At 43.4% G+C, this 15,641-nt stretch overlaps 1 protein-coding gene across 2 annotated transcripts in view; it reads left to right on the plus strand.

Moving 5' to 3' along the window:
• Nucleotides 1–11,853: 11,853 nt before the first annotated feature.
• UBE2K (ubiquitin conjugating enzyme E2 K) overlaps nucleotides 11,854–15,641 on the plus strand; it is an 86,245-nt gene continuing 82,457 nt past the window's right edge. Inside the window, exon 1 of one of the 2 annotated variants that reach the window (XM_028848016.2) lies at nucleotides 11,854–12,075. Coding sequence is in view for 1 of the 2 variants with exons in the window: in NM_001260841.2 (NP_001247770.1) it covers nucleotides 12,013–12,075 (63 nt within the window). In the remaining variant the exon portion in view is untranslated. 2 annotated transcript variants of the gene reach the window in all.

The raw sequence follows: 15,641 nt of genomic DNA on the forward strand, positions 1-15,641 counted from the left end.
GGCTCAAGGGATCTTCCTGCCTTGACCTCCTAAATTGCTGGAATTACAGGTTTGAGTCACCATGCCTGGCAAAATTTTAGATACGACATAAAAAGCACGGTCTATAAAAGAAACAATAGATGAGTTGTACTTCATTAAAATTAAAATATTTTGCCCTGTATAAGATACTGTTAAGGGAATGAAAAGTCATAAACTGGAAGAAAAATTTGCAAAACATATATCTGATATAACAGATACATTGATATATTGTATACATCTGGTATCTTGTATCTAAAATACACAACCAACTTTTAAAACTCAGCAATAAGAAAAAAATTCCAAAGTAGCCAGGTGTGGTGGCTCACACCTGTAGTCACAGGTACTTAGGAGGCTGAGGCAGGAGGATCACTTGAGCCTGGGAGGTCAAGAATGGAGTGAGCTGTGAGGGCACCACTGTACTCCAGCCTGGATGAAAGAACCAGACCCTGTCAAAAAAGAAAGAAAGAAAGAAGGAAAGAAAGAAAGAAAGAAAGAAAGAAAGAAAGAAAGAAAGAAAGAAAGAAAGAAAGAAAGAAAGAAAGAAAGGAAGGAAGGAAGGAAGGAAGGAAGGAAGGAAGGAAGGAAGGAAGGAAGGAAGGAAGGAAGGAAGGAAGGAAGGAAGAAAGAGGAGGGAGGGAGGGAAGGAAGGAAGGAAGGAAGGAAGGAAGGAAGGAAGGAAACAAGATAATTTTGTCCCGTTTCCTGATCATTGTAATTTGGAGCACTGAAGTTAAGGGTGTAGGCTCTGTAGTCAAAAGATCTGTGAGAATTCTCTTTCAGTCCCTAGTGCTTAACTTGGGGTTGGGTAAGTTACTTGCTTTGTTTCAGTTTCCTCATGGCAAATAAGGTTATTGTGAGTTTAAATGAGTTAATTTACATTTTATAACTTAATACATATGCATAGCACTTGGAAGCATGTTTGACATTAAATGAACACTCAACAAATGTTACTTTTTTTCTTGGAATTTTGAACTGTATAGAACTTCAACATTGTTAAATAGTATTCTCATGGTCATGAGATGGCTGTTGCAGTTTCAGCTTGATATCCAGAGGCAGGGAAAAGAAATAACTCTGTTTTGTGTTCTGGAAGCCTTCTTCTCTTATATGAGTCTCCCGTCAGTTTTCTTTTCATGGCTCCCTGGCCAGAATTATGGCGCATGCTCATACCTAATTTAATTACCTACAAAAGTACTTAAGACACCTATGATTATTTGGCCAATCAACATTCACCTTTGGATCTTGGGAGGGGGGTCACATGGAGAATGAACACATGAACAAACTGGGCCTCTGCAAAGAAGGGGGATGGGCAGGTGGTGGAAATGGATTTGGGTAGGCAATTAACAGGATTTGCTTCATGTATCAGCTCAAAATGTATACAAATTTGAATTCCTTGTCTTTCCTCTTACACCTGCACCTCTTCTTATCTTTCCTATTTCTGTTAATGGTTTCAAAAGAAACCTGTGCATTTTCTTTGCTTCCTTCCTTACCCTTGCCCTTTAAATCCAAATAGTTGGCAAGACATACTGGAAATAATCTGCCTACACATCATAAGCTTTTCTCTATTCACTTTATTGCCACCCTCTTTCAGGTACTCATAACTTGTCGCCTAGAGCAGTGCTTCCTAAATGTTTCTCTGCATCAGAATCACCTGGAGAATAAAAATGCAGATTACTGGATCCCAGAACTAATTCAATAGCTCAGGAGTGGGAACCAATAATTTACATTTTTAACAATTTCCTAGTTGATGCTAGTGCTGTTCTAGAATATTTTAACAGAAACCAGGCAGGCTTTCTTCCTCCAATTCTTCTCCATTTCAGTCTAGCCTACTGAGAGCTGCCAGTATTAATCCTCCTTAGCAGAGTTTCAGCACATAATCAAAAACTTTGGGGATTCTATAAAGCTAAGGGAAACAGCTCATTTGGTCCAGACAATAGTTGTTTATGGATTACTGGTTGGTATTTTTTTTCTTTTCTCTTTCTCTCTCTCAACTACTTTATTGAGATGTAGTTCGCATACAATAAAATTCACATTTTTTTTAAAGAAGTGATGGGGCTGGGTGAGACTTTATTTTTATTTCTAATAACACCTTCATTGAGATACAATTTACATACCATACAAGCCATCTATTTAAAGTGTACAATTCCACCCGGGTGCAGTGGCTCACGCCTGTAATCCCAACACTTTGGGAGGCCAAGGTGGGAGGATCACCTGAGGTCAGGGGTTTGAGACCAGCCTGGTCAAAGCGGGAAAACCCCGTCTCTACTAAAAATACAATAATTAGCTGGGTATGGTGGCACGCACCTGTAATCCCAGCTACTCGGGAGGCTGAGGCAGGAGAATCGCTTGAACCCAGGAGGCAAAGGTTGCAGTGAGCCAAGGCACTGCACTATAGCCTGGGCAATAGAGGAAGACTCTATCAAAAAAAAAAAAAAAAAAAAAGTGCACAATTCTGTGGTTTGCAGTATATTTACAGAGTTGTGCAACTGCCCCCATAATCAATTTTAAACATTTTTAATACCCCGAAAAGAAACCCTGTACCCATTAGCAGTCACATCACTTTCTATTCCTACCCATAGCCTAGGCAACCACTAACCTACTTTCTGTTTGTATGAATTTCCCTATTCTGGATATTTTATATAAATGGAATAATACAATACAATACGTGGCCCTTTGTGATGGCTTCTTTTACTTAGGATAATGTTTTCAAGGTTCATTCGTGTTATAGCATGTATTAGTACTTCATTTCTTTTAATTGTTGAATAATGTTCCATCATATGGATATACCATATATTCATCATTGCTAGACATTTGGGCTGTTTCCACTTTTTGGCTATTATAAATAATGTTGCTATGAACATTTGCGTACATACTGATTGGTATCTTTCCTTTTCTTTTTTTTTTCTTTCTTTCTTTTTTTTTTTTTTTTTTTTTTTTTTGAGATAGGCGCGATCCTAGCTCATTGTGGTCTTGACCTCCCGGGCTCAAGTGATCCTCCCACCTCGCTCCCAAGTAACTGAGACTACAGGCACACACCACCACACCTGGCTAACTCTCTCTCTCTCTCTCTTTTTTTTTCTTGATAGAGACAGGGTCTTGCTGTATTCGGTGTCACTGGGACCACGCGGAACCTCTTCTGTATTTTTTTCAGCCCCACCTTCAGTTTGCTTTCTCTAGACTTTGAGAGGCAGTCACTGTTGCCTTCGGTAATACTTCCTCCTTTTCTTTCTTTTTCTCTTTTTTTCTTTCTTTCTCTTTTTCTTTTCTTTTTCTGGAGAGGGAGTCTCGGTCTGTCGCCCAGGCTGGACGGCTGTATATTGCCTAGCCTGGTCTAGAACTCCTGGCCTCAAGCAGTCCTCCTGCTCAGCCTCCCAAAGTGCTGGGATTATAGGCATGAACCACTGGGCTCAGCTGATTGGTATCTTAATACACAAAATTGGCCAGGTGTGCTAGTTCATGCCTATAATCCCAGCACGTTGGGAAGTCGAGGTGGGTGGATCACCTGAGGTCAGGAGTTCGAGACCAGCCTGGCCAACAAGGCAAAACCCCATCTCTACTAAAAATACAAAAATTAGCCGGGCGTGGTTGTGTGCACCTGTAATCCCAGCTACCCAGGAGGCTGAGGCAGGAGAATAGCTGGAACCCAGGAGGCAGAGGCTGCGGTGAGCCAAGACTGTGCCATTGTACTCCAGCCTGGGTGACAGAGCAAGACTCTGTCTCAAAAAAAAAGAAAAATATATATATATATAAAATATATATGTATACACACACGTATGTACAAAATCCATTATTAAAATCACAACCTCTGAACTCCCAGGACACACAATTTCTTTGCCACTTATTTAAAAATTGGCATATGCTATCCTGTATTTGTCTTACAATGAAATGTTCTATCTCCTCCAATAAACTAGGTTTTTCTTTTTTCTTTTTTATTTTTGGGTGGGTGGGGGACAGGATCTCACTCTGTTACCCGGGCTGGAGTGCAGTGGTGCGATCATAGCTCACAGCAGCTTCAAATTCCTTGGGCTCAAGCCATTCTCCTGCCTCAGCCTCCTGAGTAGCAGGGACTATACGCACACATCATCATGCCTGGGATGGGGACTCACTTATGTTGCCCAGGCTGCTCTTGAACTCCTGGACTCGAGCAGTCCTTGTGCCTTGGCCTCCCAAAGTGCTGAGATTACAGGCATGAGCCACTGGGCCCAGCCTCCTGCAATAAATTCTTTTTTTTTTTTTTTTTGACAAAGTCTCACTCTTGCCCAGGCTGCAGTGCAGTAGTGTGATCATGGCTCACTGCAGCTTTGAACTCCTGGGCTCAAGTGATTCTCCCACTTCAGCCTTCAGAGTAGCTAGGACTACAGATGTACACCACCACACCCAGCTAATCTTTAAGTTTTCTGTAGAGATAATGTCTCAGTATATTGCCCTGGCTGGTCTCAAACTCCTAGCCTCAAGTGATTCTCCCACCTTGGCCTCTCAAAATGCTGGGATTACAGGTGTGAGCCACTCTGCCTAGCTCCTAATAAGTTATTAATTTCATAAGCAGAGTATGTATTTTATTTCTCTGTGCACTCCTAGCATCTAACATAGTGACTTGAACTTCCATAAATGTTGATAATTACAGCTGCTTTTCTTCAATATAAAGCTTTGTCTGGGAAGAAAAGATTACAATAACTTTCTGTATTAAAAGCTTGGGATGGGGCCAGGCGCAGTGGCTCACGCCTGTAATCCCAGCACTTTGGGAGGCCGAGGTGGGTGGATCACCTGAGGTCAGGAGTTTGAGACCAGCCTGGCCAACATGGCGAAACCCCATCTCTACTAAAAATAGAAAAATTAGCCGGGCGTGGTGGCATGCACCTGTAGTCCGAGCTACTTGGGAGGCTGAGGCAGGAGAATCGCTTGAACCCAGGAGGCGGAGGTTGCAGTGAACCGAGATCCTGCCACTACACTCTAGCCTGGGTGACAGAGTGAGACTCCACCTCAAAAAAAAAAAAAAATTAAAATGGCAGGGCGCCTGTAATCTCAGCACTTCGGGAGGCTGAGGCAGGAGAATCTCTTGAGCCCAGGAATTCAAGACCAGCCTGGGCAACATAATGAGACCTTGACTCTACAAGAAATTTTTAAAAATAGCCAGACATATTGGTGTGCACCTGTGGCCCCAGCAACATGGGAGGCTGAGGAAGGAAGATCACTTGAGCCCAGGAGGTTGAGGCTACAGTGAGCTATGATCATGCCACTGTGCTCCAGTCTGGGTTGACAGGGTAAGACCCTATCTCTAAAAAGGAAAAAAAAAAAAAATTAACTCCAAATGGATTAGAGGCCCAGTGTGATGTCTTTTACCTGTAATTCCAGTGCTTTGGGAGGTCAAGGTGGGAGGATTGCTTGAGCCCAAGAGTTTGAGTCTGCAATGAGCTATGATTGTGCCACTGTACTCCCACCTGGGTGACAGAGTGAGACTTTGTTTCAAAATTTAAAAAAATTTTAAAAAGGATAAAATATAAATCTTAGAGGCATTTCTGGAACTGGGGTCAATTGGAAGTTAATGTGGCAGATTAGCATCCAAGATGGAGCTGCTTTAGTCTCCACTAAGTTTAATAAAATTAATAATTCCTACTGTTCCATTAAGACATTCCAAAGTGAAATTGGCAGTTTTTTAAACAGTGAATGTGTTACATTAATTGTTACTAGTACAGTAATTGTATAGTACTATTGCTTTACAGTATTGGTGCAAATGTCAAAGTGGGAAAAAGGCAGATAATGTCTTAGTATCATTATAATAGTTTAAGCATGGGCTGGGCGTGGTGGCTCACGCCTGTAATCCCTACACTTTAGGAGGCCGAGGTGGGTGGATCATGAAGTCAAAAGATCTAGACCATCCTGGCTAACACGGTGAAACCCTGTCTCTACTAAAAATACAAAAAATTAGCTGGGCATGGTGGCACCCGCCTGTAATCTCAGCTACTCAGGAGGCTGAGGCAGGAGAATCTCTTGAACCCTGGAGGCAGAGGTTGGGTAGATTGACTGCCTGAAAACATCTCAGGGATTCCCCAGGCGTCTGCAGACTATAGTTTGAGGTTAATTCTCTTCATCCCTGCTAAAATGTAAATTCCACACTTGCAGGGATTTTAATCCCTTGTTCATTGATGTGCCTCCAGGGCCTAGCACATAGTAGGCATTCAATAAATATGTATTTAATTACTTAGTTAATGAAGTTAATCAGAATTAGAGCATATTACTGAAGAGCTATGTTCTCCATGATTGGAAACACATTTTTTAAAATTTGTTTTTGGATGGATAAAACATACAGCAGGAGACATGGTGAAAATTCTCCCACTTTGCTTTCCCCAAAGTACGTAAGTTCCTTTCTGAGAGGTAATCACTGTTATCAGTTTCTTCAACATTTTTCCAGTGATATTTTATGGTTCACAAGCATCATATACACAAGCATATTCCTTTCTCTCCTCACAAATATGGTGGCATACTATATACATATGGGCTGTGTCATACCTTTTAATAAGTAAACTTTTTCTTTTGGAATAATTTTATTTACTTTTTTTTTTTTTTTGAGACGGAGTCTCACTCTGTCGCCCAGGCTGGACTGCAGTGTTGCGATCTCAGCTCACTGCAAGCTCCGCCTCCCGGGTTCACGCCATTCTCCTGCCTCAGCCTCCCAAGTAGCTGGGACTACAGGCGCCCGCCACCTCGCCCAGCTAGTTTTTTGTATTTTTTAGTAGAGACGGGGTTTCACCGTGTTAGCCAGGATGGTCTCGATCTCCTGATCTCGTGATCCAGCCATCTCGGCCTCCCAAAGTGCTGGGATTACAGGTTTGAGCCACCGCACCCGGCCTGGAATAATTTTATTTTATAATTTTATTTTATTTATCTTTTTTAGAGGCAGGGTCTCACTTTGACGCCAGGTTAGAATGCAGTGGTGCAATCAAAGCTCACTGCAGCCTGAAACTCCTGGGCTCAAGCCTGCCTCCCACTTCAGCCTCACAAGCAGCTAAGACTACAGGCATGTGCCACCACCCTTGGCTAGATTTTTACATTTTTTGTAGAGATGGGGGTCTTTTTTTTTTTTTTTTTTTTTGAGACCGAGTCTCCCTCTATCGACCAGGCTGAAGTGCAGTGGCACGATATCGGTTCACTGCAAAACTCCGCCTCCTGGGTTCAAGTGATTCTCCTGCCTCAGCCTCCTGAGTAGTTGAGATTACAGGCATGCACCACTACACCCGGCTAATATTTTGTATTTTTAGTAGAGACGGGGTTTCACCATGCTGGCCAGGCTGGTCTCAAACTCCTGACCTCGTGATCTGCCCACCTTGGCCTCCTAAAGTGCTAGGATTACAGGCATGAGCCACCGCACCTGGCTAGAGATGAGGTCTTTCTTTTTTTTTTTTTTTTTTTGAGACGGGGCCTTGCTCTGTCACCCAGGCTGGAGTGCAGTGGCCGGATCTCAGCTCACTGCAAGCTCCGCCTCCCGGGTTCACGCCATTCTCCTGCCTCAGCCTCCCGAGTAGCTGGGACTACAGGCGCCCGCCACCTCGCCCGGCTAGTTTTTTGTATTTTTTAGTAGAGATGGGGTTTCACCGTGTTAGCCAGGATGGTCTCGATCTCCTGACCTTGTGATCCGCCCGTCTCGGCCTCCCAAAGTGCTGGGATTACAGGTTTGAGCCACCGCGCCCGGCCGAGATGGGGTCTTTCTATGATGCCCAGGCTGGTCTAGAATTCCTGGCCTCAGGTGATCGTCCCACCTCTGCCACCCAAGTTGCTGAGATCACAAGCATGAGCCATCACGATTGGCCTTGGAATAATTTTAGATTACAAGAATGTTGAAAAGATAATACAGAGAGTCTTTTTTTTTTTTTTTTTTTTTTTTTTTTGAGATGGAGTTTCGCTCTTGTTGCCCAGGCTGGAGTGCAATGGCATGATCTCGGCTCACTGCAAACTTTGCCTCCTGGGTTCAAGCTATTCTTCTGCCTCAGCCTCCCGAGTAGCTGGGATTACAGGCATGCACCACCACCATGCCCGGCTAATTTTGTATTTTTAGTAGAGATGGGGTTCTCCATGTTGGTCAGGCTGGTCTTGAACTCCTGACTTCAGGTAATCTGCCTGCCTTGGCTGCCCAAACTGCTAGGATTACGGGTGTGAGCCATCGCACCTGGCCCCGTACAGAGATTCTTGTATACTCTTTACTCAACTTCCACTAATGTTAACATCATACATAACCATATGGCTATGTCAAAACTGAGAAATTAGCATTGTTACAATACCATTAACTAAATTACAGAATTTATTTATATTTCACTAGGTATGTCCTTTTGGTTCTAGGATCCAATTCAGGATGCCACATTACCACATTGCATTTAGCATGGTGCTTTTTTTTTTTTTTTTTTGAGACAGAGTCTGGCTCTTGCCCAAGCTGGAGTGCAGTGGTGCAATCTGGGGTCATTGCAAACTTTGCCTCCTGGGTTTGAGCGATTCTCCTGCTTCAGCCTCCTGAGTAGCTGGGATTACAGGCGCCCACCACTATGCCCAGTTAATTTTTTTGTAGTTTTAGTAGAGACAGGGTTTCACCATGTTGGCCAGGCTCGTCTCCAACTCCTGACTTCAAGTGATCTGTCCATCTCGGCCTCCGAAAGTGCTGGGATTACAGGTGTGAGCCACCGTGCCTGGCCTCGCATGGTGCTTCTTATTCACTTAAAATGTATCTTGGAGATTGTTTCACATCAGTTAATATGCCGTTGTCTCATTAGAAGGACTATAGAATGAATTCCTAAAAGTGAAATCGCAGAATCAGTGATTATGTGCATTTAAAGATTACCAAACCCTCTCCCTTGAAGAAATTACCAGATCCTTGCCAGATGCGGCGGCTCACACCTGTAATCCCAGCTCTCAGGGAGGCAGAGGCGTGAGGATAGCTTGAGCCCAGGAGTTTGAGACCTGCCTGGGCAATATAGCGAGACCCGGTTCTCCACAGAAAGGGGAAAAAAAAGACACAAAAAAGAAATTACCAGACCCTTTTTTTTGCGGGGGGGAATTTTTTTTGTTTGTTTGTTTGTTTGTTTGTTTGTTTTTCTCTTGAGACAGAGTCACCCTCTGTCACCCAGGCTGGAGTGCAGTGGCGTGATCTCCCCTCACTGCAACCTCCGCCTCCTGGGTTCAAGTGATTCTCCTGCTTCAAACTCCCAAGAAGCTGGGACTACAGGCGCACGCCACCACAACCAGCTAAGTTTTTGTATTTTAGTAGAGACGGGGGTCTCACCATGTTGCCCAGGCTGGTCTCGAATTCCTGAGCTCAAGCGATCCGCCCACCTCGGCCTCCCAAAGTGCTGGGATTACAGGTATAAGTCACGGCTCCTGGCCTAGACCCTTCTAACTGGTCCCCCTTTGAGTATCCCAAGTTTCTTCACATTCCAAGATTAGGATTGGACAGTGATAATGTAAAGCGCTCAAAAAGTTTTTGCACTCTTCAAAATAATTTTTTTAAAGTCTACTGACACAAATACACAAATACATATAGCATTGCGTGATTTACATTATGCCAATAATTCCTTGTACCGTGACCTGTGTATATGGTTGAGTCCTCTTAGGACCACAAGGGGGCTCTGCTAGAAGGGTTTATATAATTTATGTCAGCCCACTTAGGGGAAATGTTTTGAGATGATGTTTTAGAATTCTGAACTCTTAAAACTTTAAAGAGATAATCTAATCCAGTTTTCTCATTTCGTAGATGAGGAAATAAAAGCCGGCAAGACAGCTGCCATGGGAGAGACTGGAATTTTAAAATCTCCTCTTGGTTCCTGGGGCAGGAGTTTAAGAAATTCTTTTGCCGTGTGCCTCCACTGATTCACCTCCATTGGCTATTTCCGTGTTTGCCACCACAATTTTAATTATTTTTGGTAAGACCATGTATTTGTGATTTTTTTTTTTTTTTTGAGACGGAGTCTTGCTGTGTCGCCCAGGCTGGAGTGCAGTGGCCGGATCTCAGCTCACTGCAAGCTCCGCCTCCCGGGTTCACGCCATTCTCCTGCCTCAGCCTCCCAAGTAGCTGGGACTACAGGCACCCGCCACCTCGCCCGGCTAGTTTTTTGGATTTTTTAGTGGAGACGGGGTTTCACCGTGTTAGCCAGGATGGTCTCGAGCTCCTGACCTCGTGATCCGCCCGTCTCGGCCTCCCAAAGTGCTGGGATTACAGGCTTGAGCCACCGCGCCCGGCCTTTGTGATATTTTTATAATAGATATTTTACTGATTGGCTAGGTGAAGGAAGTGCATGAAGTATAAACTTCTAAAATGACACCCTTATTACTTGTTCCAAAATGTTCTATTCAAAATGTTTCTCAGTACCAAACCATTATTACTATGCACCTTAGAAACCACTTCCTTTTCTAAAAATTATTATCTTTAGAGATAGGATTTCACCATGGGGCTCAGGCTGGTCTCCAACTCCTGGGCTCAAGTGATCTGCCCCGACTAGGTCTCCCAAAGTGCTGGGATTACAGGCATAAGCCACCGCGCCCGACCAGAAACCACTTTCAAACTTACTTTCTACTTAAAATATTTTATACTTTTTGTTTTGTATTGTTTGAGACATAAACTTGCTCTGTGGCCCAGGCTGTATGTAGTGCAGTAGCGCGATCTCGCTCACTGCAACCTGCGCCCCCCAGGTTCAAGCGATTTTCCTGCCTCAGCCTCCAGAATAGCCGGGATTACAGGCGCCTGCCACCACACCTGTCTGATTTTTGTATTTTTAGTAGAGACGGGGTTTCACTATGTTGGCCAGGCTGGTCTCGGACTCCTGACTGCAAGTGATCCGCCGCGCCAGCAAAAGCGTTTTACTCTTATCTGTACTCATTTACACATTCAATATTTATAGAGTGCCTACTATCACCAAGCACCTTTGTAGGCCTAGGTTTACAGAAATAAGGCTCCCCCTCCCCCATCCCAGTCCCCTGAAGGGCACTATAATTTCTATTTCTCCAGTTTTCAATTTAATATATATGAATTTTCACACGCTTCAGTTCAGTGGTTCTCATAGTGTGGTCCCCGAACCAGCACCAACAGCAGCAGCAACTGGGAGACTTGTTAGAAACGCAGTCTTAGGCCCGCTCCACACTCTAGGGATGGGCACAGGAGTGTGTGTGTGTGTGGTGTGTGTGTGTGACAGAGAGTGTGTGTGTGTCAAGCTCGGTATTAAATAGGTCAAAGATCAACATCTGACTTGTAAACCCACCCTCAGGCCTCTCCACCGAGTACCTGTCTCAAACCCAATCTGATCCAACAATAACCAGCCTTAATTCGATAATCTGTGCTACCTGAGATGATGGGAATAATCGTGGTACTATAAATGTTGCAGAACAAAAACGACTGCAGTGGATTTTCTGGGGCTACACCAACTGAAAATGGGCCGGACCGAGATCCGCGAGAGCGTTTTCCTGCGCTAGACACGGCGTTCAGCCTCCGGGTTCCGGGTCTAGCTGAGTCAGGGCGGCGTTCCAGCCGAGTGCGGCTTCGGGAACCCGTTCGGCTGCGCGCGAACCTTCGGTCAGAGGCCAGCGCTGGAAGCCCCGACCACAGCACCTGGGTTTAAACAGGAGCGGAGGCGCCGGGTAGGACCGGGCGGGCAGGCTACGGCCGGCCACCTTGGAAGCCGCGCCCTAGCGGCCCCAGACGCCGGCAGGGCGGAGCCACGCGGCCGCAGCCCCAGCCGAGACGCGAGCTCGTGGCTCGGGCGTATGGGGGCTACAACGGGAGCGGCTGCGCCGCCCGGCCGGGTCAGCGTCGTGCGCATGCGCCGACCCGGCGCCATTTTGGTGGCCGGGCGCGGAGGTGATTCCACACTGAGGCGAGCGCGGCGGCCGGGGTGGTAGTGGCAGTGTTCGTGTGCTCGGGTCTGAATCGCCGGGGGAGGAGGCGGTGGAGGAAGAGGTGGCGGCGGTGGCGGTGGTCGTAGCGGTGGCGGAGGAGGCGGGTACGAATCAGCTGCGGGCGGAGACATGGCCAACATCGCGGTGCAGCGAATCAAGCGGGAGTTCAAGGAGGTGCTGAAGAGCGAGGAGGTCAGAAATGAACTCCCGGATATCCCCCATCTCTGCCTGGAGCGGGAGGGTCCTCCCAGCTGCGACCCCGATATCCTCGGTAGTCCCTGGGTGGCCCTCCTTGCGGCCGCCCTTCTGCCTGTGAGGAAGCAGCAGTGTTCCCCTCCTCCTTCCGCCGCCTTCCCCTCCCCTCCCAGAGCGCTAGGATGAACGGTCTCGCGGGCGGGTGGTCTGGGGTGGAACACGGTTTGGGGAGCTGATGGACAGGGGGGAGCTCCTCGGAGGGATGGAAGCTCACGAGAGAACCCGAGGCGGTGGCCACAGCTGGAAATGTGGCTGTGGGGTGGGGAGGGAGCAGGCCGAGCCTGAGAAAACCCGGGAAGTGGGTTGGGGGAAGGGGAAAGGTGGTAACTGGATACGAAGAGCAGTGCTGCTCAAAGGCCCACACTTTTGAGGGTATTTGGGGTTATTGCTTGTCAGGCCTTCACTGTTCTTTTCGTAGGGGAGGAGCGGTGAGTCCAAAGGTATTGATTAGAAAGGAAGGACATTCAGAGTTAGTCCTTCTTAGTTGGGTGTTAGGAGTCAAAGGGAGACATAATAGAATACTGTCTTATTTGGTGGCGGGGGTAAGGGAATTTTCACCTGAGTTAGCAAGTTATTCCAAACGAGATAATTATGTCTTCCACTTAACCCCCAAATTCGTAGGCCTCATTTTTATTGACATCACAATCTTTTTTGAGTGGGCAAAGGCGAGGTGTTTGGTGTATTAAAGACATGTAAATATTTTTAGTTAGGAAAAAAATAATGGGTTGTATGAGTAGTTTATTTCAAAATATTGTTTACAAGTTACCGATCAGACTGTCCTAAGACAGTGCCTCTGTGACTCGTGTTGTGCCACGAAACTTCATTATGATGTCCCTCATAGGTAACTTGATTCTTACTTTTGAAAAGTAGACCTATTAAAAATGTGAGATTTCACCAGATTAATACATTATTTCATCTCCTTATTGAGTAGATTTATCACGACTTAACAGATTTTCAAAAAAATTGCCTGCCATTGCTCTTAAGTTCTGCAGAATTTATATACATTAGTACTACGTTTATGTAAGATATTCACAATGCTCTAGTAATTTGACTCAAAATTATGCAAGTATTAGTACAGTGTGTCGTACCAAGATGAACAAGAATGCCAGATTGTCTTCCCCACATGAATTAAACAAAAAGTAATACAGAAAATGATTATTTTCAAGATTCACATACCATTATTGAATATATCATTGCTATTTTTGTTTTTCTTTTACGGTTAGTACTTTGATAGTGTCAATAATGATTTGTGAAATTCAGCATTCTAAATATGTGATGAGTATACATGGAGAAAAATTATTTAAAATTCAAAAATGACAACAGACTTATTGAAAGTAGTAGTATGTAAGTCATGATCGGTTTTACAGAGCATGTGTATGAACTCTGACCTCTGTGTTCATATGCCAAAACTCTGAATGGAAGGATGACTTTGTATTTTGTGGTACAGCGCAGAAATAGAGTCAATAAGTGTCTGTACTGATACAGTGAAACAGCAATTTTAACTTATTTAATATGAAAATGTATTCCAGGTTAGCTGACATACATACTCCTAATGAAAGATAGCAGCTAATATTGTTGCCAACAACCTAAAACATTTCTTGTTTAATAAGGTTGTACAAGCCTGAAACTTAATAGACTTTTAGTGCTTTATTTTCTGTTACAAGTGGTAAGTTACTGCTTTGGTAATTAATATGGTCTCTTTGCTTTTTATGAGCTCACTTTTCACTGTGAGATTCGTAGTACTTAAGTTGAAGATTACCAGAAATACTTGTATTGCTCTCTAGTAATGCATATTGTTAAAACAAACAAACAAACAAACAAAAAAACACTGCTCTTTATACATAAGGGATGAGGAAGCCTTACTTCAGATAAGCATCAAAAGTGTTTCAGAAGAAGAAAACAGGAAATGCAGACAGGTTTTTTGTTTGTTTTGTGTTGTTTAGAACAGTACCTGTATAAATATGGAAGGAAACTTCTTTTGGGAAAATCAGTTGCAAAGAACATTTAGGAAAGAGTCACATCATTTAATCTTGCAATAAATATAACCAATAAATAGCTTATTTTCGCCAGTATTTTTTGATATTTTAGTAGCCCCAGTTCTATAAGTGGATTATTTTCAACTCATTGAAGACTTGTAGTATAGTCCGTGTGTTTCCTTTTTAAGGGTGTAAATCCAGTCTTTTGAATGGCTGATCAAATAAATATTTCATCATGTCACTTTTTTGGTAAATCTGCACTTTACCAAAATTTATTTCATGTGCTTGTATGCTTGCGTTTACTAAGAACACTGGTTGATTTAAGGACTTTTTGGGGTGGCCTTGTAAGTGCCTTTGTAAAGATAGCTGACGCTTACTGGATTCTGGTTATGAGAGATTATAAGTGACCATTCTTAGAGTGTGTTAATTAAAATACAGCCAACAAGATAAATGTGAAAAGCAAGATGCAGAATAGTGTGGAAGAAGCCACCATTTGTGTTAAAAAGAGGGGAATATGTGTATTTGTCTTTATAGGCAAAAGGTTTCACAAGAAATTGGTAAAATTGATTGCTTTCTGTGTAGAAAAATTGGGTCTCTGGGGCATGGGGTATAGATATTTTTTTAATTTTGTGTCATACGAATGTGATTTACTCAAAGGCACCAGTTGGCCTCTTTCCCTTCAGACAGTGTTTGGAAATTTGTCAGATGTTTCTTTTTATTTATTAATATTTATTTTCTTTGTTTTAGATGTTTGTTTTTAAATACGAGTGTGAATTTTAAGCAGTTTTAAATAATATTCCAAAGTTGTTAGGCATGGAATATTGATGTAAAGTACGTTTTATAATTTATGAGTAGGATTACATTTTATAATTTATGAGTAGGATTACATTAGTAAATTGTTTATTGTGAGGATATAAACCCATAATCAATGTTTTATTCATAGGTTGTATTATTTACTATTAGTTATTGCTGCTGTTAATAACTAGTTGTCATTTGTAGAATGGCTAGTTGTTCTTAGTGTTGTTTGTTTATACGTTATTGCTAATTCTTAAGAATAGTTCTTTAGATTTTCTATTTCCTAGATGAGAAAAATAGAGATTTAGAGAAGTTAAATTATTTGTTTGCAAACACAGAGCCTGGGATTTGGATCTAGGTCAGCTTGTGTTCATATTGTACCACGCTGTCATGACTTGCCAAGGATAGGCATGCTTTTAATTAACTTAAAAAATCGAGCCTGGTTTGTATTACTGGTTAAAGGATTTAAACACAGTTTAATTTGCTAGTTTAAACTCATTGAAATAAGTGTTACCTATAATTAGCTTTAAGATTTACTTGAATTTCTTTCTTTTTTTTTTTTTTTTTTTCTTTTGAGAAGGAATCTAGCTATCTCGCCCAGGCTGGAGTGCAGTGGTGCCATCTCAGCTTACTACAACCTCTGCCTCCCAGGTTCTAGAGATTCTCCTGCCTTAGCCTCCCGAGTAGCTGGGTTTACAGGTGCCGCCAGCATGCCCAGCTAATTTTTGTATT

This window comes from Macaca mulatta, chromosome 5 (genome assembly GCF_049350105.2).
Source record: "Macaca mulatta isolate MMU2019108-1 chromosome 5, T2T-MMU8v2.0, whole genome shotgun sequence".
In the NCBI taxonomy this organism is placed as follows: Eukaryota; Metazoa; Chordata; class Mammalia; order Primates; family Cercopithecidae; genus Macaca; species Macaca mulatta.